The sequence below is a fragment of the Scatophagus argus genome, chromosome 3 (assembly GCF_020382885.2).
Source record: "Scatophagus argus isolate fScaArg1 chromosome 3, fScaArg1.pri, whole genome shotgun sequence".
Taxonomy (NCBI): Eukaryota; Metazoa; Chordata; class Actinopteri; family Scatophagidae; genus Scatophagus; species Scatophagus argus.
In genome coordinates this window covers 25261955-25283803 of record NC_058495.1, presented here as the reverse complement: position 1 = coordinate 25283803, position 21849 = coordinate 25261955, and the positions used below count along the sequence as shown (strand labels likewise).

The 21849-nt window shown below is 42.7% G+C and overlaps 1 protein-coding gene across 6 annotated transcripts in view; it reads left to right on the top strand.

The window, feature by feature from the left end:
• Positions 1 to 21849, top strand: part of grip2b (glutamate receptor interacting protein 2b) — a 197487-nt gene that overhangs the window by 164848 nt on the left and 10790 nt on the right. For 3 of the 6 annotated variants that reach the window (XM_046385014.1, XM_046385011.1, XM_046385009.1), the window contains exons 3-16: positions 554 to 689; positions 859 to 1004; positions 1649 to 1735; positions 2415 to 2490; positions 6247 to 6392; positions 6791 to 6938; positions 7951 to 8120; positions 12282 to 12437; positions 12589 to 12741; positions 12837 to 13023; positions 16831 to 16976; positions 18690 to 18770; positions 20973 to 21036; positions 21240 to 21385. In XM_046385014.1, the coding sequence (XP_046240970.1) occupies positions 554 to 689; positions 859 to 1004; positions 1649 to 1735; positions 2415 to 2490; positions 6247 to 6392; positions 6791 to 6938; positions 7951 to 8120; positions 12282 to 12437; positions 12589 to 12741; positions 12837 to 13023; positions 16831 to 16976; positions 18690 to 18770; positions 20973 to 21036; positions 21240 to 21385 (1842 nt within the window). Of the gene's footprint in view, positions 1 to 553; positions 690 to 858; positions 1005 to 1648; positions 1736 to 2414; positions 2491 to 3401; positions 3515 to 6246; positions 6393 to 6790; positions 6939 to 7950; positions 8121 to 12281; positions 12438 to 12588; positions 12742 to 12836; positions 13024 to 16830; positions 16977 to 18689; positions 18771 to 20972; positions 21037 to 21239; positions 21386 to 21849 lie in introns of those variants that run through there. The other 3 variants (XM_046385012.1, XM_046385010.1, XM_046385015.1) reach the window with 2 other exon arrangements.

Sequence of the window (21849 nt, the reverse complement as noted above, 5' to 3'; positions counted from 1 at the left end):
TCAGAAACGGATGAACAAATTCTGATGAACCTCACAGCAAGACAAACCTGCAGTCTAAGTTTTTGTACATGGAAGTCTTGCTTCTGTCTTAACACACAGAATTGACCCTGATGAGAGAGTGAATGTTTCTAATGATGTCCTTTAACCTGCCAGGATCTTTTCCAGTGGGATGACACACACAGTGAAACTACAAGGCTTTGTTAATTCTCATTAACTGATGCTTATCTAATCTGATCTGAACATTTGCATTTTAGTCATTTCAGCAGACTCTGTTATAATGAGCAGGCTGAGGATCAGTGTCTCACTCAAGGACACACAGCAACAAACGTCTTTGGCTTTATCTTTCTTGTATCGCAGCTCCCCTTTAATCCGGGAATCAGAATGAACGGAGGGCAGCCTCTAATTGCTTATCTCCTTATCTTTTGTGTTTGAGTGTGTGTGTGAATGCGTCTTTGTATACTTCTGTGTGTGTGTGGGTCTGTCCTTCTCTCTCTCCCTGTTTTGTGTGTGTCTGTGTGTATTTGTCTTTATGTATGTGTGTGTTTTCGGTTAGAAGCTCTGCGGGGGGTGACCATGGTGGAGCTGGTGAAGAAAGAAGGCAGCACACTGGGCCTCACCATCTCAGGAGGGACCGACAAGGATGGGAAGCCGCGGGTATCGAACCTCCGGCCTGGAGGACTGGCGGCCAGGTGGGTGCAATACCAGCAAAGAAGAAGAAGAGGAGGAGGAGGAGGAGGAAATACTGTCAAATTTTCTGGATATTCTGTAATAAAACATCTCATGATAACCGATGTGAAAGATTCAAATTCAGTGGCCTTTATGCAACATTTTGCATGGTCTCACCTCCTCCCTGTGCAGGAGCGATCAGCTAAATGTCGGTGACTACATCAAGTCAGTAAACGGCATCAATCTGACCAAACTGCGGCACGAAGAGATAATCAGCTTACTGAAGAACGTCGGAGAGAGGGTTCTGCTGGAGGTGGAGTATGAACTGCCGCCCACAGGTAAGTTCGACTCCGTCTGCTTGTGCGTGGTTTTCAGGGTCGTGAAGTAAACAGATCCAATCAGACCGTTCTGTCCTTTAATGCTAAAGGGGTTTATTCAAAGGTCAAAATCGACCCTGTTTGCGTTGTGTTTAAACTGTGAGATACTGAATCGTCAAAGGGGAACATGTTTTCTAAGATACAACCGGGCCTCTCATTCCTTTCACTGAGAATTTTTAGCCACTGAATGTGTTTCTATACAAAGAGTTTGTAGCCTTTAGAACATGTTGAGCTCGTCATCTGACTGGAGCACCAACAGCATTTTCACATGCGTAACTTATTCTAAATCAATTTCAGATAATAGAACTGTGCTTTAGTATCTGCACTAACAGCAGTATCGTAGGCACATTAATTAATTGATTGGGATGCTGGTTCAATTCAAAGTAGTTGTAATTGTTTAGCATTACACAAGTCATTGAAATGCTCCATTTGGATGGTGTAAAGTCTACTTAATGTATATTTAATTGCATGGGACTATGGAGCAACATAAGTAAATTATTTCAGGAAATAATGAGCAGCATCAGGGCGAATTACTTTGTCATTCTTAAATAAATTCTGTCTCTGTCTGTCTCTCTTTCTGCCTCTATTTCTTCCCCTTCTCAAAGCGCCAGACAGCACCTCAGGGGTTATATCAAAGACAATCGACATCTGCTTGCACAAAGAGGGGAGCAGCTTTGGTTTCGTCATGAGAGGTAACCATCAGTAGAATAAGCCAATTACTGTGCGTTTGGAGAACCACATGGATAGTTAAGATTGACATGACTCCATGTTGGGGTGGTGTCACTGAATGAAGACACTGTTGCAGTATAGCTGTTAGCGCTGAAAGAGAAGAAAAATAAACTCAAATGCAGTTGTGGTAGTAGAAAAAAAGATGAGAAATATGAAACTGTGGTCCCTCTTTTTCGGTTTTTGTCTCTTTATTTAGTGCATTTGATTTCCCTTCCGATGTTCCTGCCTGTGTTGGCTGGTTTCTTTTGTTGGTTAGTTTTGTGTTTCTCTTTTTGGATTTGCCTCACTTTGGTTCTGCTTTGAAACATACAAACATGAAACTACAAACTACATACACTCAACATCTTACTATTCCAAAGCTTACAATATCATTTTAATGAATTCCCTGCCTTCCAGGAAGCAGAAACAACCAAAAGTACTCAATTATGAGAAGATCACCCTTATGGTGAAAAGAAAACATTTTCTTATTGGTTGTCTTCAGTGTTTGCACTTGTTCAAGTCGAGCTGAATTACAAACGGATACAACAGTTTTGACCAAAATACAAAACTAAATTTAATCCTCACTGTCACACATTTCCTGAAGCAACTTTTGAGTGTTTTCACTCCAATGTTTAATCACCTTCAACCCGTCTTCTTCTACAGGTGGAACCCATGAGGACTGGCACAAGTCACGCCCCCTAGTGGTCACCTATGTCAGACCAGGAGGTCCTGCAGACAGGTAGCAGTGACATCACACTCATGCAGCTAGGAAACCCAGTATTCATGAGGCCACATGTGCAAAATGTACAAACTCACACAAAGTCACACTGACTGAGAGTGACTGATGCTGAGCCACACACACCCAGTCAGAGTCAGACACGGAGACGGTGAAAAGGGCATTTCTAAAGTTAATGCTAAACAAACTCTGGTCTCCATTAAGTTCAAACCAACAGCAGCACAGCTCAGTCAGATGCAGTCAGAAGTCTGAGAGATTTGTCCGGGCCGTCATGCGAATAAACCCCAGAGATAACGATGTCATTTCCTGTGAGCGTCAGCGGCGACGCCGACAGTTACGTGTTCCTCACAGCTGAGCAGCATGAATCACTTTGTATCCCTTTAATGTTGTCACTGTGTGTCTGTCTCTGTCTTCATGTTTGAGAAATGACCTGTGACATTTTCATGTAAATGTCAGCTTCCCGGCTGTTTAACTCATGTAACGCAGCACTGATTCAACACTCTGTAAAGTCCATGAATTCTTACACATCTTATGCTGTTTAAGAATCTTTCCAGGTAAAAATCATCTGCTGCCAAAAGGTGTGTGCGTGCAGCCAAGTGAGCACCATCTCCACAAATTAAGACCTAACCTCATATTCCCAGAAGGAAGGTGATAATCTGCAAAATAATTAGCCTCAAAGCTGGTACATTCATTCACTTCTTATTAACCATCAAAAGCCTATTAATTGCAGAGTAAAAATACCCCGTTTGTGACACATCCCACCTCCCAAAACAACAAAACGTCATGTTTGCCGCTGAGCTGCACAGGAGCTGGCATGACGGAGTGTGCAGAAATATTTCACCCCTAAACACCTAAAGCATCGACTGATAAAGCCTATTTTAAACCCCCCCCAACCCCCCCACCCCCACATGAACACACAGTTGGTCTCTTCCACTTCCTGGTTGAGGAATACAAGAGGCCATCTTAACTTTATGCACATCTTTTGGTCGAGAACAAACACAACAGGAATCTGTGGAGACCAGACAAGGTACATCAAATATATTTTTCTCATTTAATGAATGCTGTTGTGACAGAAGGTTAACTGAAAGGCCTGCGCTCATTTTAAAAAGTAGTGTTTTCAAATGCTAACTGGATGCACAACAACACAGTTTAGGTCTTCCACGGGTTTGCTGTGTAGCACCGGTTTGAAGTTTAGGACATTATTAATATGTACAACAACTGATTATGGTTCATGGCAACACAGTCAGGTGGTGAATTTGCAGTGAACAAAGCAGAATATTTGCAGAAATGTTAGACCTGTTAAATGCAACTCTTCTTACAGTCATGATATGTGGACAAGAAGCCCTGAGACTTCAGTTGAGTGAAAACTTGTTTCTTATTGTTTCAACTCACAGTTTTCTTACTTTGACTTAAAATGCACATTGCAGTTTAATTGTAAAATATTTTTGTGGAAAGGCAACAGCAGAGAGTGTTTGGCAGTAACATAGTTAGTGCAGACAGCCTTGCCCAGCATTGTGGCACATTTCGGAGTGACGTGTCTTTTGGATGAACGTTCATCCATCCAGTAGACAAAGACGGCTTACCGAGACACTTTAAGGTTCTTGTTTTTCCATCTAATTTGTCTTTCCGTCTGCTTTGCCAGTGCGCACACACTCGCTGCTTTTCTCAGTCCCAATTGGAACAGCAGACTTTACTCAGCTGTTTCTACACGGTTACTCAAGCCGAGCTAGGAAAAGATCTAAAATAAATAAATAAAGTATAACCCTCGCCTCTGATCACTCAGCAGCTTCAATCGGTTGACGCTAGACTTTAGAACTGGGAGATGCTATTTTTATTCCAGTGGCAACTGTGAGTGAGAGAATTGCATGCAGCAGTAAATTAGGACACAGCCAGAATGACTGCATGAAACCAAGCGGTTATTTTAACAGCTTAAGTGAATGAACGCTCGACGCACATCTTTAGGGACTGTGAGAGAATGCTTTCAAAGTGGTCTACTTTACATTTGTCAAAAATGATTAAGATCAAACTATTGGTTCTGTGTTAGCCATGGTCTTACTGATACTGCACAGGTGCACACGCAGACTGTTGATTAAATTCCACTTTACTATAGAGTAATTTTACCCTGAAGCTCATCCAACGCCGCTCTAAAGAAAATCATCTTCAAAATGTGGGTCAGTCCAGGGTAATCGAATGAGATATTCATGCTGCTTTATTTCCCATTTATATGCCAATTGGAGAAAACTTAATCCACAGCACCATACAGTCCCAGGAGTTTCTACATTGTGAGTCTTACCCAGTGGGAATTACTGAGAACTCTGAAAGTGTCAGAGAGCCACGCTGTTTCATACAGGATCAAACTGCTTTTGCTGCATCATCATGTGAACACAAACACACTGAGAGAAGATGCAGGCCTTTGAAGAAGGCTAGATGTCAGTGCAGGCCTTTGAAGACTTTGTTTTAAACTTTAGTTCGAGCTATCATCCGCCCTAAAACACGCTTACTTCCATGTCATTCTCTTAAAATAAGAGCAGTGGGTCTTGTGCTGATGGCTCATGTAGCTCTGATGTCTCCGTTCATTCCTGTGTGGAAAACTGGTCAAATGTTCATAACAGAAAACGTCAGATTTTGAGTGTAACCAAAGATTCAAAATATGACTGGAGTGAACATTTTGGCTTTTCAGAACAGCCTGAAGCCGTCACTGCTGCTCTGTCCACCTGTTTCTCAGGTAGATCTTAAAACCTGTTTGAGTTCCATACTAAAAAAACATTTCACCACACATCTCCCCTAAAATACCAAATAGTCCACATAACCTAATTCCAGCCTTAAGAAGGCTTTTTGGTCTCTGTTTAACTTGCATCATGTTGTCAGATTCTTAAACCTCTGGCTGCTATGATGACAGCTTTGTGTTACTCACATTCCAGCATCATGCATAAAGCATCTATCAGCTCCTTAATGCAGCTCTGTGCATGAAAAATTAAAAACGCTACATATTCATTTTTGCAGGGGCAAAGAAATGCCTGAAATGTGTTGTTGAGTACCTCTAAAATGCTGAGCATCCAGTCTGTGAAAGTGCTCTTGTCAAGCGGGGACTTTTTTCAAAAATCACCGTCATTTAAATGGAACCTGATCACGTGACGTGATGTTTAATCTTGATATCTTGAATACTGTGAAGCGCAGCAGTTATCATCTGTCATCTTAGTGCTGTTCCTACTGTGCTTGTCCTCCACTTGAACTTGAGGAGAAATGATACTGTTAGCCCCATACAGATGGGAGGAGGAGAGAGAAAAGATCAGATGGATGGAGAGTGGTGGTGATAGGAGAAGAAAGGAACAAGTAGGACAGCAAGGAAGTGAGTTAGATGAAGAAATAAGAGCAAAGTTTGGAAATAATAATTAAATGCAGAGCTGGGAGAGGAAAAAGAGGCTATTTCAGTCTCTCTGAACGGGAAGAGATAATGACAGGTAATGTGACAGATAATGGTTTTTAGCACAGTATACATCGTGTCATACAGTGCGCAACAATCGACCTCATACAGGTAAAGCATATCTGAACTTGAGTGACTGAAGGTGGGAAGGAAGAAGAAGACAGAAGAGGAAATGTGGGAAAAAGGAGGCAGGAGTTAAAATATAAACTACTTCACCTCTGAGCTGGTTTTCTCGGCTCTTCGGGTTGGAGCTTTTACATCTCCTCTCTAATCCCTGCCTAACATGTGCTGTCCATGTCTTTCGGCTGTGTGTGTGTGTGTGTGTGTGTGTTCAGAGAGGGCACACTGCGTCCTGGTGATCGTCTCCTCAGCGTGGATGGCGTACCGCTGCACAACACCAACCATGGCGACGCCCTCAACGTGCTGGCCCAGTGCGGCCAGGAAGCCCTGTTCCAGATAGAGTATGATGTCACCATCATGGGTGAATGACCACACACACACGCACGCACACGCACGCCCGCACGCATGCAACAGACTCAGACATGAATTAAAGCTTGGGGCAAAAGTTTTTTGACTTTACAAAAATGCCACTGAAATTAAAAATCGAATGTTTTCTGTTGATGTGTTGGCATTTCGTGCAGCCTCAGGCTGAGCTCTGCCTCTTTTCTGTGTAGAATCACTCAATTTACTCACCCAGAATGCATTGCAAAGAATCCCCTGGTCTTCACATCTGGTGGTATCTGCTTTTAAGGGTACTTTTGCCTGAAGTTTGTCTGCTTCTTAATGTTAGTGATACAGAAATTGAAAGTGCAGGAGCATCAGATCACAGTCAAAAACAAAAGGATTCAAATGAATAAATGTTTTTTTTTCCCTGTCCAGACACGGTAACGAACGCCTCTGGACCGCTATTAGTAGAAATTGCCAAGTCTCCAGGAGCAATGCTGGGCATCACACTGACGTCAGCCAATCATCGAAACAAACAAGTCATCGTCATCGACCGAGTTAAACCTGGCAGTGTGGTGGACAGGTACACACACACACACAGTGTTAGCCGTAAGGTTTGAGGTTTCACCTCTCAGGCTACAAGCAGGCTGAACCGGTTTGAGTCCATACGCAGTCTGAGAGGATGACCTGCATTCAGGGACACCATTTATACAAATGCCCTCAGATTTATACCTGGACTTAGATTTAAGATCATTTTCTGGTGATGATGTGCCATTCAATTCATAAAAGACACTAAACAACAATAGTGGTGCTTTAGCCCCTGCATAACCAGCAGGAAAACCACTGAAGCAAAGTCCTGACGTTGTTTGGAGATGAGCTCATTTCAACGTCGTAGTTAGGTTTCATAAACAATACTTAAATGTGGCTATCTGCTTATGTCCTGCATAACATCATAAGGCTGTTTAATAAATGAAAATTAAATCTTTTATATGTTAGACTGTAAGCATGGAAAGCGCAGTAACCTGCAGGATCTAGCGTTTGCATGCATTCAGTTTTTCTGGTGACTTCGTTATACCCCCTTCCACTTCTGAAACCAGAGCTGTGCAGTTACAGATATGCAACAGCTGCATATTTTTGCAGAGAATGTACTGTATTGTCTCTCTTTCTGCCATTCCTAACACACACACACACATGCACACAGTATCCAGCCCTATTAGTAACAGGAACAGCAGGGGACAGGACTTTGCCCCGAGCTTCAGTCTGGCTCTAAAATATACATGAAGCACTTGAACTTTGTGTCAGTGCTGAAACGAGCACTAAAATAACCTCAGTCAACTGATCAGGTTGACTGTGGAGGTCATCATTCTGTCACTATTCATTCCCACGTGGTCGCAAATTAATTTTTCAAATATGAGCTGTAGGCTGACCAGCTGTGCAGCATGCTGATCTGAGCTAATCAGGCTAACATGTGGATTTTAATCAGACCAAAAAGTATTTCTGACACAGTAGGGAAACCGTTATGTGGTCATTCTTTCTCTTGTGCTTTGCTGTGGTGAGACTCTGTCCTTATCTTCCCTGTCTGACTGCTCTCCCAGGTGCGGTGCATTGCACGCAGGAGACCACCTGTTGTCCATAGACGGGACATCGACAGAACATTGTACAGTCCTGGAGGCAACACAGCTCTTGGCGAGCACAACAGAGCTGGTGAAATTAGAAATGCTCCCATCCCATCAAACAAGGCTAACTGGGAAGCAGCACGACACAGGTGGGTGTACCTGCTGTGTGTCTCTGTGTGGTCCAACAGATCTACAAATCATACGTGGACTTTGTTTGAAAAAAATAAATAAAATCATAAAACATGGATTTAGTCTCCATGACATCACCCATACGTTTCTAAAAGGGCACAAGTAATTAATTTAATTTATAAGTATATAAGTTAATGCCGTAGCTGCACATGCTTTAAAACAACAAGTAAAAAGAACTCATTGCAACATGTCACCATACAAAAGAGTGAACATGTTCTCAAACAGAACCCAACGGTTCTGAAACTGAGGCCGATGAGGCAGGTTAGGTAGGTCGATGAAAATCGGGATGCTGGATACTGTGGCGGATATTGTCTTCATCCTGAATCTCCCCCAGACCTGCAGTTTGTCCTGAACAGAACAGCTCAGACTGCAGCAGAAAACCCATGAAAAATATCTGCTGTATGTCTGTTGGGGGTTTCTGTGCAGCTTTTAAAAGGTGACGACGACTGGCTTTGTGTTCTAGTGTGTTTTATAGTGCGTGTTCTGCTGTGGTGAAGCATGATGTACGCGGTCGTAGACCCTGTCCAAACTAGAAGATCACTGGAATGCACAAATGCATTGCTGAAGGAAGAGGAGAACAAGATTTTGTGTTGTTTAGACATCTCTCTGGGGACAGACAGCTTTTCAAAGGAGGGTGGACGGCTCTCGTTCTTTAAATTTAGCCGGCTTAGTGTGGATGTAGGATGATGACTGCACGAGCTAAAGGCACTGCGACTTAAAGCAGCATTATCTCAGTTTCCTATCACAGTGTTGTCAGATGTAAGCGGTCGCTACAAACAATGCTCAGCATAACAACGTTATGCCTTAACTTAAAAATGTGTGTCTTGAAGTGGACATGCATGCTCACACATACTTTGCTGTGTGACATTCAAAGTTTTTACAATCATTTCACATAACCCAGAACAATAGCACGCCAAGCTGACGTAACCAGAAGAGACGAGATGCTGCTCACACCTGGAGGCTGCTCACACCTGGATATACAAGTCAGCTAACATTAAGAAGTCCAGCTGTCTTGCAGCCACTTATTACAGATCTTGTCACCAACTAAAAGCTGATCCAAGATTTACTCTTATCCAGCTCGGGTCCTCCCCTTTTTCTCCTCATAGTTCCCATTGTAGCGTCCTCCTCAGTCTCTTTGCCTCTGTCTTGATGTCCACAGAGGTGGCTAAGCCCGGTTCTGCGTCTCCATAAAACATGACCCACTGGCAACAAAATCGGTGGTAGTTGGTGGTTTGTGTGCCTGAGATTGTACCCACTCACACAAGTTGTGTAGTGAAGATTCAGGCGGTCGAGGGGCTGAGTGGCTGAGACACGGTTCACCCTGCCAGTACGTAAGTCAGAAACATCATGATGAAGCTGTTATTTTAAGGTAAAATAGTGACGTAAGTTGCTTTAAGAAAACACATACAAGAAGACAAAACACAAGGAAGTGACAACACGTATGCACGCCATTCAGGAAAAGCGCAAAAACAGAACCACGTGCAAAAAACACAACATTTCTTTGCAGTCCTCAGCATAACAAATGCTGATGCTAATCAAGAAGAAACAGCTAAAAGTAGTAGAAAACTGCAGTTATAAGCTTCAATGAAACCTTTCTCAGCAGCCGTTTTGAATAACCAGGGACCCAGAATTATAGCAGCAAACAAACCCCAACAAAGACTTTGCTAGGATTTAGCCCAAATCAAGTCATCCCATGCACACATAGCAAACCAGAGGGGGGAAAATCCACCCATCTTTGTGTCTTTCTGCTCGCCGTCCTCTCGCAAGGATATTTTGCGTGCAAAAGCAAACTTTGTGCTTAATTAGTTGAAAGAGAGTTTCTTCACCCATAGCCAAGTGACGGCTTTTCATCTGCAGGAGAATTAGTGCCAGAGGATTTACAGGGGAAACGCTGATTTCCTGCGGCTGCTTTGTTATCCCAGGTTAATGCCGCACAGCTGCTGGGTTTAAGTGAGACAGGTGTACACACACATACATCATCATACACATGCAGTCACACATGTACACACATGGCCACACAGTGTGTACACAGGTTCACACACATGTAGAGCCTGTGATAAAACTTACATCAGACAAACATGAATTCATTTTCCTGTTTGGTGTTTGTGTGTTTCTCAGTGTTGCAGTCGTCTTTGACATCATTAGAAGCTTATGAAAAGTGTTGAGAAAGGCGGGATTAAAAGATAGACACAAAATAAAGACTGAAATACACTAAAACCTCGCCCCGCAGTTATACTTTTGATAGAACTTGTGTGGGGCTGGCGTTTCGTCTCGGCAGGGAGGGAGAAGGTTGAAAAGTGACCTGGCAGATGAATGAGGGCTGAGTGACGGTGAGGGTAAAGGCAGGATGGTTTTTAATTAGAGACATTACACGTCTCATGTCAGACTCATGCTCTCATGCTTACAGCCTGACACCTCTCCTCTCCACTACGGATTTCCTCCCCCTTTTCCTCTACTGTTGTTTTGCCTCACCCCCTTCCTCTTTCCCCTTCCATTCTTCCTGTCTTTGTCCGTCTTGTCTTCTCCCCTGCATCTCTTCTCCTTCCCTCTCCTCCCATCTTAGGCCCCATTTTCCACTTCTGATCTTTTCCTCTCCTATCCTTCCATTTCATTCTCTTGTAATCTGTGTTGAATTGTTCATTTTTAGAAAGTACCAGAAGCTACACTTAAACTGAACACACACACACACACACACACACACACACACACACACACACACACACACACACACACTCGAAAGGTCGCCATCTCATTTCGTATCTCCTTCATTTGTCTCCATGAACCAAAATTCTTTGCTTCTCTTCTAATCACAATTGTGTGACTGCCTTTGTGTGTGTGTGTGTGTGTGTGTGTGTGTGTGTGTGTGTGTGTGTGTGTGTGTGTGTTTGGAAGTGAACAGCTCATTAGGATACTGAAGGCCTTGCAGGAGAGCTTGCAGTCAGCCTGCCTCTGCTTTATTAATAGACATTCTGATTAAAGCTTTTGCAGATGTGTGTGTGTGTGTGTGTGTGTGTGTGTTTGACTTTGGCTGTGTTTCACTGTGGGTCACTGCAGCACAGATTAGTGTTGGTGAGTCTGGACATAAGTGTGTCCAGACTGTAAGTGTATTTACGTTTTGTCTTCTGTGTTAGGTGTCTCTGCTAATGTTCATCTATCCAGATGCCAGTTCCTGTCAGCGGACCTGTCTCTGCAGTGTGTTCCAGCAGACATAATGACTTTATTTTTATTCGGGGAGGATTAGAGGAGGAAGACGTTTCCACTTTTCTCAGATCTCACCCTGAGGCCGCCCAACACTTGTGCTCCTCCAACCTCCCGCCAACAGACCAGTTTAGATAAGATGACTCACATGTCGAGGAAGCAAAAGCTCTGCTGGGTGGAAGTGGCAGCACAGGGCAGCTTAGGATCGTCTTCACAGCTGAGATATGTGTGTGTGTGTGTGTGTGTGTGTGCAGTGAGGAATTACACATGAAGCTGTGTAGGTTGTCAGACTTCAGCCGCGATTTGTGTGCTGATGCTCTCAGTGGGAGTTTCCCTGGAAGAGGTTCTCCCTGACACCTAACGAGGGATACAGGTGATATTGGTAACAGATGGCTCAGTCTGTGAGGGTTTCCGTGTTTTTAATCAGGCTTGCTTTTTTGTAGGCAGTGAGTTGTTGGTCTAATTAATTGACGATAGAAGAGGTATTTTCAAGTCATGTGTTACAGATTCCCTGTTGGCTGTCCACATTAATCTTACCTCAATGACACCTTAGGTTGAATTACTACTCCTACTTCCAATTATTCATTTCACAGAACCACAGCCTGCATTTGTGATATGCCACAAGTGTCTTCCTTTTTCTCTGAGATTTGGGGTCAATAAATCAAGTGGGATCACAGTCTGTCGTACCTGAATAATGTAGTAATTCATCTGTCCTCTGATTTAGCTTAGCACATAGAGCAAACCCAGAAGGAGAACGTTAGCCTGCTCCTCACCCCATAGGGCACCTTTTATGGTAGCACAACTGGGGGCGTTCAACATGTTAAAATCGAAGTTTGACCTGTTAGCACGTTAGGGTAATCATCTGCGGCATTCGTACTTTGTCCTCACAAACAGCCTAACAAAATAATTTGTGTGTGTTCCAGTGAAGGTTCAGAAGTCAGACCACCCTCACTCCTGGGATCCCTGTGTAAACTACTGTCACCCTCCAAACTCCACCCTCTGCAACACAAGCTCCACCCTCAACAAGTCGTGGACCGCCTCGAACAACAACACCATCAACAGCCTTGACTACTGCAAGTGTAAGCTGCAACAGAAACTGTGACAAGACACACTCTCTTTCTTTCTTTCTTTCTTTTTTTCTTTCTGCCTTTAGTCCTAACTTTCTTGCCCGTGTATTGCAATATGGCAACAACTGACATCTTTATTTATTTTTTTCTATCTTTTTTGCAGCTCTGGTTTCTGCCAGTTTCTCTCCCGGCTCTACGACGACATCAGGCCCCAGTAGCCAGAGCTCCAGCACCCTGCCCAGGCCCACAGTTCCCATGAGTCCACGTAACTCGCTGCTCAAAAGACGGCAGAGGAAGAAAGAGCACAAAAGCTCCTGTAAGCTTTGTCTCTCTGTACAATAAGAGAATTTTTGGAAGGGAAATGAATAATCCAATTAAATCAATCTTGTGTGTGTATCTGTGTGTGTTCAGTGTCCCTGGCGTCCAGTTCGGTGGGTCCAGGTGGTCAGGTAGTTCATGTTGAGACCAGTGAGATTGTGCTAACAGGAGACCCGCTCAACGGCTTCGGTGTCCAGCTGCAGGGTGGAATATTCGCCACAGAAACACTGTCTGCACCGCCGCTTATCCGTTTCATAGAGCCCGACAGCTCCGCAGAGAGGTCAGCACACGTGTTCATGCATGTGTCAAAAGCATCTTTATGTTCTTATGTACCCACGTGTCTGCTCTGTTGACAAAGGAAATAACATGCTGAATTATGAGAAGTAAACAACTGGGAGTTTATAACTGGAAAATTAAAATAGTGATGAAGCAAGTTGTTTAATGTTTGTAATCGCTATAATTTAAATTCAAAGTGAAATCAGATTTTATCTTGCTATTTTTTTTTTTTTATTTTATTTTACGTGTTTAAGTTGGACTTCAAAGTTGGTAGTAATGACAAGTCAGAGGCTTTTGACAGAGTAAGAGTATAAAGGTTTACAAAATGAGAAGAATGAAAGTGAAAGCAGGTCCAAACAGAATGAGCTGAGTTTACTAATGTTACAAACATCACTCCTAAAATCATGGAAAGCTGCTGGAGTGCAGCTAAACGAATGGCTGTGGGTGGGTGTGTGTGTGTGTGTGTGTGTGCATGTGCGTGTGTGCATGTTTTCATGCATACACATGCATTTATGCACTGACTTCACTGCTGCATTAGCAGCTTTATTTACTGTAGCTTTCCGGTGTGTATTTGAATGTTAGTTGGGGTGTGTGTGTGTGTGTGTGTGTGGGTGTGTGTGAGACTGACGATGGTCGTCTATTAGCAGCTTTGCTTGGCTCAGCGTGGGTGTTATAATGTAATATTTTTGAGCATTTACTGTACATACTTGAGTGAAGGTGGGCTCTTTCATACATCGACGTGCTTGTTTGCATCTTTTTCTGCGCTCGAATTCATGCATATGTGTTCACAACTTTATCTAAGTCTCTGTATGAATTATTGTCTGCATTGTGTGTGTGTGTGTGTGTGTGTGTGTCTACTGAGCGATGTCCCCATCGTATTAACAGCCTTTCTAAGTGCTGGGTGTGTGTCTGCACCCCGAGGCCACACTCCCTTCTCCATTAGCGCCTACGCTAACAACACTAATTAGCTAGCTTCCTGTCGCCCACGCCGGAAGAATCAATAAGTACCTTCCTTCCTGTTCGACAGGGTGAATCCAATAAGTGCTCTCTCACTGCTCTGAGTTACATATAACCACAACATACAGTCTTTAAAACCAAAAGTCTTGTGCAGCGTTGACCAGCCAGGACATCCCTCCTGTTAAGCTCCTACCTGCAATTATTCTGCGTTGGTGGTGCTGAAGGTTTTTCTATGAATGTTATTTAATGTTATTTGAAATATATATCTTGCAGCAGTCGTCAGAAAACAAAAACAACATTGTTAAATTGTTCACCTAAACTAATATTCTGTGATATTTTGAGTTGAAATTTAAACTTAAATTAAATAAATGAGAAAATGGCGACCAACGCGTTTCCTTCTCCTCTACTGTACAAAAGTGAAGCCAAAATCTCCCTGATGTGATTGCTGCCATCTTGTTCTGGTGATGTCATTTGGAGCCAGAATCTGTGCAGTAGTGATCACACAGTGGAGCTGGAGTGGAGATCCCGTCCCTTAACCCATCTGGCCCAATCAGGGGCAGCACTCAGCTACCAGAAACTGGATTTATTAGAAAAATGAACCCCTGAACATGCATCAACCATAAAAACTACCCAAAAGTGACAGAGGGAGAAATTCATTTGGCATGTACCTGTAGTTTTTAGTTTGGCTCATGTCCCATCAGCTAACATGAAGGGTTTTATGACCTATACCGCAGCCAGCCACCAGGGGGTGATCCAGATGTTTTGACTTTATTTCTGCAGAGCTCTCACAGTTTGCGGTTCAAAAACCATACTTTAATGTGCAGTACAGTGCGGAACAGTTGTTATCTTAACCAGGGTTTGAAAACTGTTCCAACATCAATCCATCATGACTTTCCTCTTGCTGGGGTCCATTTCATTTGACATTTTCTTCTCCCTTGCCCCTCAGACAGTCTGCCAGTATAGTGTGCATTAGGTGAGATTTTGACATTTTAGCAGTTGTGAGCTTCATTATATACTCAAGAAAAGTTTGTGTTTATTTGAGTGCTTAAAACACCAAACGACTGCAAGGACGGTACAAAATTGCCTGAATTCTCAGGCCAACATTTCAGCAGACAGAATGACTCCTTCATAACATACTTCTATTCTGCCAAAAAGAGGAATTTACATGATTCATTACTTTAATAGTCGGCGCTAATGTGCTTAGCTTTCATTCCAGCACCGATTTCTGTAGTAAGGAGCCAGGTTTGGGGATTTCTAACCTGTGAATATTTTGGAAACATAAATCTTTAATTTCCAAACAGCCGCATTTAAAAGCTGTAGTAGCTAAAAATAAGGTGATGTGTGCCACAGCGGGGAGTCTGAGGCTGCTTCTGGTGTCATCTGCCTTTGTAACATGAAAAACATCCCAGGCAGGGGTCTGACAATTAGTACACCTACATGCTTGAGTTTTTCTTTCCCCATTGGGAGCGTTTTAACCCTGCAGGTAATTGTATCTAAATAGGCACAAAAAATAGCTTCATAATGTTTTATTTTAGGCGATACAAAGTGACAGGGTGTGTAAATATGATACTGAGTGTACATCTGCACCACTGGGAAAGGAGTTACTGTCTGGACGGTTTGGGTTCCTTTGTCTCTTTCTGCTTTGTAGAACCTTTTATGGGTCATTCAGTCAGAAATTACTGAAGAAAATCTTACAACAATCACAAACAGAATCTCATATTCTGTCTGTATATTGGGAAAAGGAAGGGAGGCTCATGAAGTCATACTAACAATCTAATGCACTACTTTGTTGCCAGTTCTGTTTAAGTCTGTGAGACATGCATGGAGAAGCACATTAAACCCACCATGCAGGATAACCTTTGATGAAGCTAATGACCGATTTTTCCAAGTGTGCCCTTTAGTTTATTTGCTGTGAGTCTCCAAACATGATTACAGGCATACGTTAGAGGACTCGCGAGCGAGTCAAATTAAAATGCTCCCCATGTCAAATTTAAAAGTGCCCCCTCCAAATATTACATCTGTATACTTCCTTCTTTCTGTTTCCCTTTTATTTTGATCTGGAGGCTGCTTTGTGGTGATTGGCAGGACTTGTAATTGCTAATGTTATGGTACCACCACATATTGAGATGTTTAATTAACGTTTAATCGTGCAGTGGAAAAGTGTAAACTGAGCTTTAGCTATTAAACAACAAATGCCATCAGAACATATTAGGAAACCTTTTAACAACAAACTTGATTGTAAGAAAATTGAAACATTGAAACTAAGAATGAAGCCATCTGCTGTGATTAAAATCAACATGCGTATGCATAAGAAGCTGCAGTAAGCATAAGCATACAAATAAAATGAAATGTAGCTTGAAAACACATGAAACATTAGGTAAATAACATCACACCGTGCAGTATAACCTTTGATGAGGCTAATGACTGATTAGCGGTAAACTGCAGAGAGCTTTCAAGAGTGGCACCAATGCGTTTTCCCATGCGATGAAGTGATGTCATGACCTTGTGTTGGTTACGCTCCTGAAAGACGGAAACCCCATTCAAAATCACACTGACATTTATAACACAAATAACTAAAAATCCACCTCTGAAATAAAAGCATTGCAGGTTATCCATGACCTGCACAGATACCTTTCAGACAGCAGAGCAAAAACAAAAATGTTTGGTGGATGTCACGGATAACAGAGAAATGGTTAAAATGATGTACAGGAGCCTTAATTTCTTTTTTGAGAGTCAAAACGTTTGTGTGGATCAGCCCTCAAAGTATTAAAACTGGAAGATGAAGGGATATCAAGAAAGTACACGTCAAACATTTGCATTCTTTCTGACAACTCCACGGTAACTCCTGTTGCAGGTGTGGCCTGCTGCAGGTTGGAGACCGCCTGCTGTCAATCAATGGAATCCCCACAGAGGACGGAACACTGGAGGAGGCCAATCAGCTGCTCCGAGACGCAGCGCTGACCAATAAGGTCACTCTGGAGATAGAATTCGATGTAGCAGGTTTGTGACGGAAAGAAAAAGTTTTGCCACATTCTCAGATTTCTCTCTTGTGTCATTACAACATGATCTATTTCCTCTTCGTTGTGTCAGACACCCATTAGGGTTGGTGCACTTCCTCGCTCTTCTCAGGGTATAATTAAAGGGAACAGAGTGACAGTCAGCAGTCTGTGGGAGAATGTACAGAGTGCACGAACAGGATGAACTGGTCAAACTCAGCTGCTAAGAGCTTTGGTCTCATCGCAGGCAGGGGTGGACAGAATAATTACAGCTTTTCACTGCACGCTGTGGCCCCCATCCACATGCTTTTAACCTCATGGAAATGTACCAACCACGCTGACGGCCTGCGAGCTCAAAGCTGCGCTTTACCATCCTTCGTTTGGATTTCTGTGTTGAACAGAAGTCTGTTGGCACCCTGAAATAGGTTTCTGAACTCATGCTCAGATAAAAGTTAAATCTTTCCAACTCTTTGAGTTATCATGTTTGTTCTGAAGTGGATCTAATGACTGCAAACCGTTAATGTATGGGTGGGATCTGTAGTCTTTTGTATGGTCATTGTAAGGGAAAGCTTGGCCTCACAGGTGCCTTGTGGAGTTTTCCTGTGAATAAATTCTGTTTTTTCATTCAGTGTTACCCTCCAGTGTTATTGCGTATACTCGGCCTCTTGCAGTCTCAGTTTAATACTGATGACTCTGTACGACGTGCATAAACAGAAAAGGCCATCCATGAGAAGATATTTCTTAGAAGTCAAGTTATTCTTAAAGGGGAATTCTGGCATTGTTAAACTTGGGCCCTGCATTTACATATGTTGGCGTGTAAATGATTCATACTTACCAAAAGTTTTAGAATTGGTGTGACGTCAGTGATGTGACGTCCACAAAATCAATATAAAAGTCCTGTTTTTATTTATTATTTTTTAAAATATTTATTTATTTTTTGCACAGACTCCTGAAGTCACTTTACAAGTACAAGACATTTGGATTTCATTCCACTTAATTTCAGCAGTGTATTATGTTTTGCTTTTCATGATGTTGCATCATTTAACGAATGAAAATATCCAGCAGTAATTATGAAATTAACATTTACCCCCTGAACAGAGAAAAAATAGAATGACTTCTTATCCTTTCATTAACCCTGAAAGTTGATGCTGCCAGTTACTAAGCTTAATAACTCAGACTTTTGAAGTCTTTCAGAAAAAGCTACCATTCGTTTTTTGCAGCTCTCAGGCACAACACTAATTCTAAGTTATTTTGATACACAACAAAAATTTCACAGATGGACTCTTACTGGCCAAAATGTTGAAATGTTTTAAATTGTTGTTCAGATCATCTGAGTCTTTTCTCCACTGGGTTCTCGTGGAAAGAAATGAACGTGTTTGCTGTGTCAGTGAACGATAAGAGCCTCTTGGTGAGTTTGAGGGGTTCTGAAGTGACGAGCCGATCTTGTTAAAAAGCCTTAAGTGGTCGCTCCGCTCACAACTTGCACTCGCTGCCTCACTGGTGGAATTAGTGTTATGACTCATGCAGGCAAACAGTGAGGATGTAAAGTCGCTGTTTGGCCCGGAGAAGAGCAATTCAGGGGAGATAAGAGCAAGAGCTAAATGTCTTGTAATTACAAATGTTAAGCTGGATGACAAGAATTATTTGTTGCTTTTTTATAGCGATGACTTTTCTTGGTGCGTTTAACACTGCGTGTGTCCGTGTGTTTGTCCCGCAGAGTCAGTGGTGCCTAGCAGTGGGACTTTCCACGTCAAGCTGCCCAAGAAAAGAGGAGTGGAGCTGGGGCTCACCATCAGCGGTAGGAACACCCAGACACTGATCACATGATCCACTTTTTGTTTTGAACGCCTGCTGGCAGAATGTTTGAATGTCACCAGACTATCCTGCACTCCTTCAAGAACACACACACACACACCAGCTGATGTATTTGTGAGGATAACTGTAGGCTGTGGGAAAGACTTGCTGTAAACATCCACAGTGTTTACAAAATGGTATAGATACCAGGCCAGAGTCTGTTTTCCATTCTGATGGCAGCCCTGTTTTTGCGATTTTGTTCTGAGGCTCTTCTTCACGTTTCGCTCAAGTCCACAAATTTTAATGCTACAGCCTGCAATTATTGATTCTAGACGGAGGAACTTGACTGGAGTTCCTCAGTCTAAGCGACCTCGGCCTCATTGCCAGCACGCCCCCTGCTGCCAGTGCAGGCTGTTCTGGCAGCAGATTAACACCCGTTGTTTTGCAAATGAGATGAACAACGACATCTATGACAATCACATATGGCCGTCATGTTCAGATGTCCACTTTACTGAATTCGGGTATCCACAAATTTTTGGCCGAATAGTGTTGAGATTTCCAAAGAAAGAAGTCACGTTCCCTCCAAACGTAGGAGCCCATAGTGTCTTCCTTTTCAGAAACATCAAAATGGTTGTAGTCGTCACATGGTGTGACAGTTTAATGGAATCTGGAATGAATAAGCTGCTGCATGTGATCATGGACGCCTCCAGTGAAGCAGGTGACGCGTGTGTGTTGCCTTGTACTCATTTTGCACTGGAGTTTCCAAACTGTCACACACACACTTTTGGCTGAAAACCGTGGATCCAGTGTGTAACGCTGTCATTGTTCTTCCAGTAAAAGACTGATGAAGGTATTTATCATATGCTTCACTGTAAAGTTTAGATTACCTCACTCTCGCTTCAGGCAGAATGGCTTTCACTCAGTGTTTAATTGTTACTCTGAAATGTGTGTTTACTTTAGTGCACCAATAGTGCACTGTGTTTTTATAGGGAACATCAGCTCAGTGGCAGGTTGCCTGTTGAAGCTGGAATTTTTTTATGAACATTGTTCAACAAAACTGTCTGACTGGCTGAGGTAAAGGTTCACTGACTGATTTATACTGCATATATATACATACATACATACTAACATGAATGTGAAATTAATGGAGAGAGCTGGAAGGTTTTACAGTTCAACAATATGTGTCATTTTGGAAGAAAAGGGTCACCCCCCACAGTTTTACATAAATGTGTACACCTCCTGTACAGAGAAAGAAAAACTCCATAGCTCTCTTATGTATGTGTGTGTTTTGTGTGTGTGTGTGTGTGTGTGTGTGGATATATGCATTGGATTTTATACTTGATTTTCTAGCCCAGAGATTCCCATCCAGGGTACTTGTACCCCAGGGCGGTACTTCTGCTGCTGCCAGGGCATAAGTACAGAGATTGTAACTAATCTGTAAAATTTCAACTATTTTGTAAAAAGTGAACTGGATAAATGATTGAAATAATTACCTGAAAGTGCATGGATAGACTGTTAAAGCAAGACCACTGGAAGTAACAGACGTGTGGTTGGAGCGTCCAGTTTTGATCACTTCATGGTTGTCGTGAGAATGCAGACTTGACTCAGCCAAAGAACCGACTGCTCGATTGTATGAAAATACAAAAACATCCACTTTTATGGGATTAACAGTTCAATAACTTCCAGTTCAAATGAATAAATTTGCAGCATGAATGGTGGTGTTGACAAAGAGACACTCGAGTTCTTCTGGGGGAATGTCCTACAAAGAAAAGACTGGAGTCCACCATCCACTGCCGATCCAGAATGAAAATGACATTATTGAATGAGGGTTGATCAGTGCCTGACACCTGAGACTTAATTTGTACCGTAATGCTGCTGTATGAAGAAGAGACTGTCCTGTGGCCTTCTCAGAGGCAGCCAGTGGTGCAATGGCGCCATCTTCTGAATAGAACTGTTCACAGCAGAAAGTGAGAGGAACTTCACAGGCATGAAAACGTTAGCTGGCACAAAACGACCGGAGAACTTGAACAATGTTTCTCCTGATAAGAGAGGTTTAAAAGGCCTCTTTGACGTTGCTGTGGAACTATTTTCAGCGTCAAAGTGTTAACAAATATTCGACTTGAGTACACAAGTATTTCGTTTAAGGAAGAGTAACAACCAGTATCTCCCGTGTTTGACAGCGATGTTATGTCATCTCCCTCCACAGCCAGTAAGAAGCCAGGAGAGCCCCTCATCATTTCTGACATCAAGAAGGGCAGCATGGCCCACAGGTATCATACAGAGTCTATGTTCCTCTGTAGATCTAAGCCACGTGGCTTTTCTCACGCCTGAAAATGTGTGCTAAAAGTATAAAGTATTCATTTATTCGGACTGAAGTGCCACCTCATACTGAGCAAGATGTGACAAAACGACTCACATCTGGTTCCACCTTTGTGCCTCTGTGTCGCTCTTTCCTCCCCTTCCTCTCCTTCAGAACAGGAACATTAGAGCCTGGTGATAAGCTGCTGGCCATCGACAACATCCGGCTGGAGAACTGCTCCAGGGACGACGCAGAGCAGATCCTGCAGCAGTGTGAAGAGCTGGTCAAACTGAAGATACGCAAAGATGAAGACAACTCAGGTGTGTTGAATTGCCGAAGTTGCGTCTGCGTTTGGTGGTTCAGCAAGCGCGATGAGCAGTTTGTGATCGACTGATCGCAGGAATCATTTTCAACAGGTGCACTTACTGTGTTTGACCACCAGGTGATGCTGTTGTCCACAACTCATAGACTCTTCCTGCAACTGTAAAAGGGTCGTTATGATACCATGAGACACGTTTTTGTTGGTCTCAACAGGGAAACTATGGAAAAAGGGAACAATTAGATCCAGAGTGAAACACTGGACACATTCATTATACAATAAAACATAAGTAATGAGGAAATAGAGGGAATATAACAAGAAAATGTGTCAAAAAGTGATACCTGCTGGTGCTTCAGTCTAATGTGTGTCAACATGTAACACTCTGAGTCCTGAGACATTTGTGCTTGGCCACTTTGTGGTCACATGTCACAGATGTTGGAATTCTGTGATTCGACAAGTTAATCA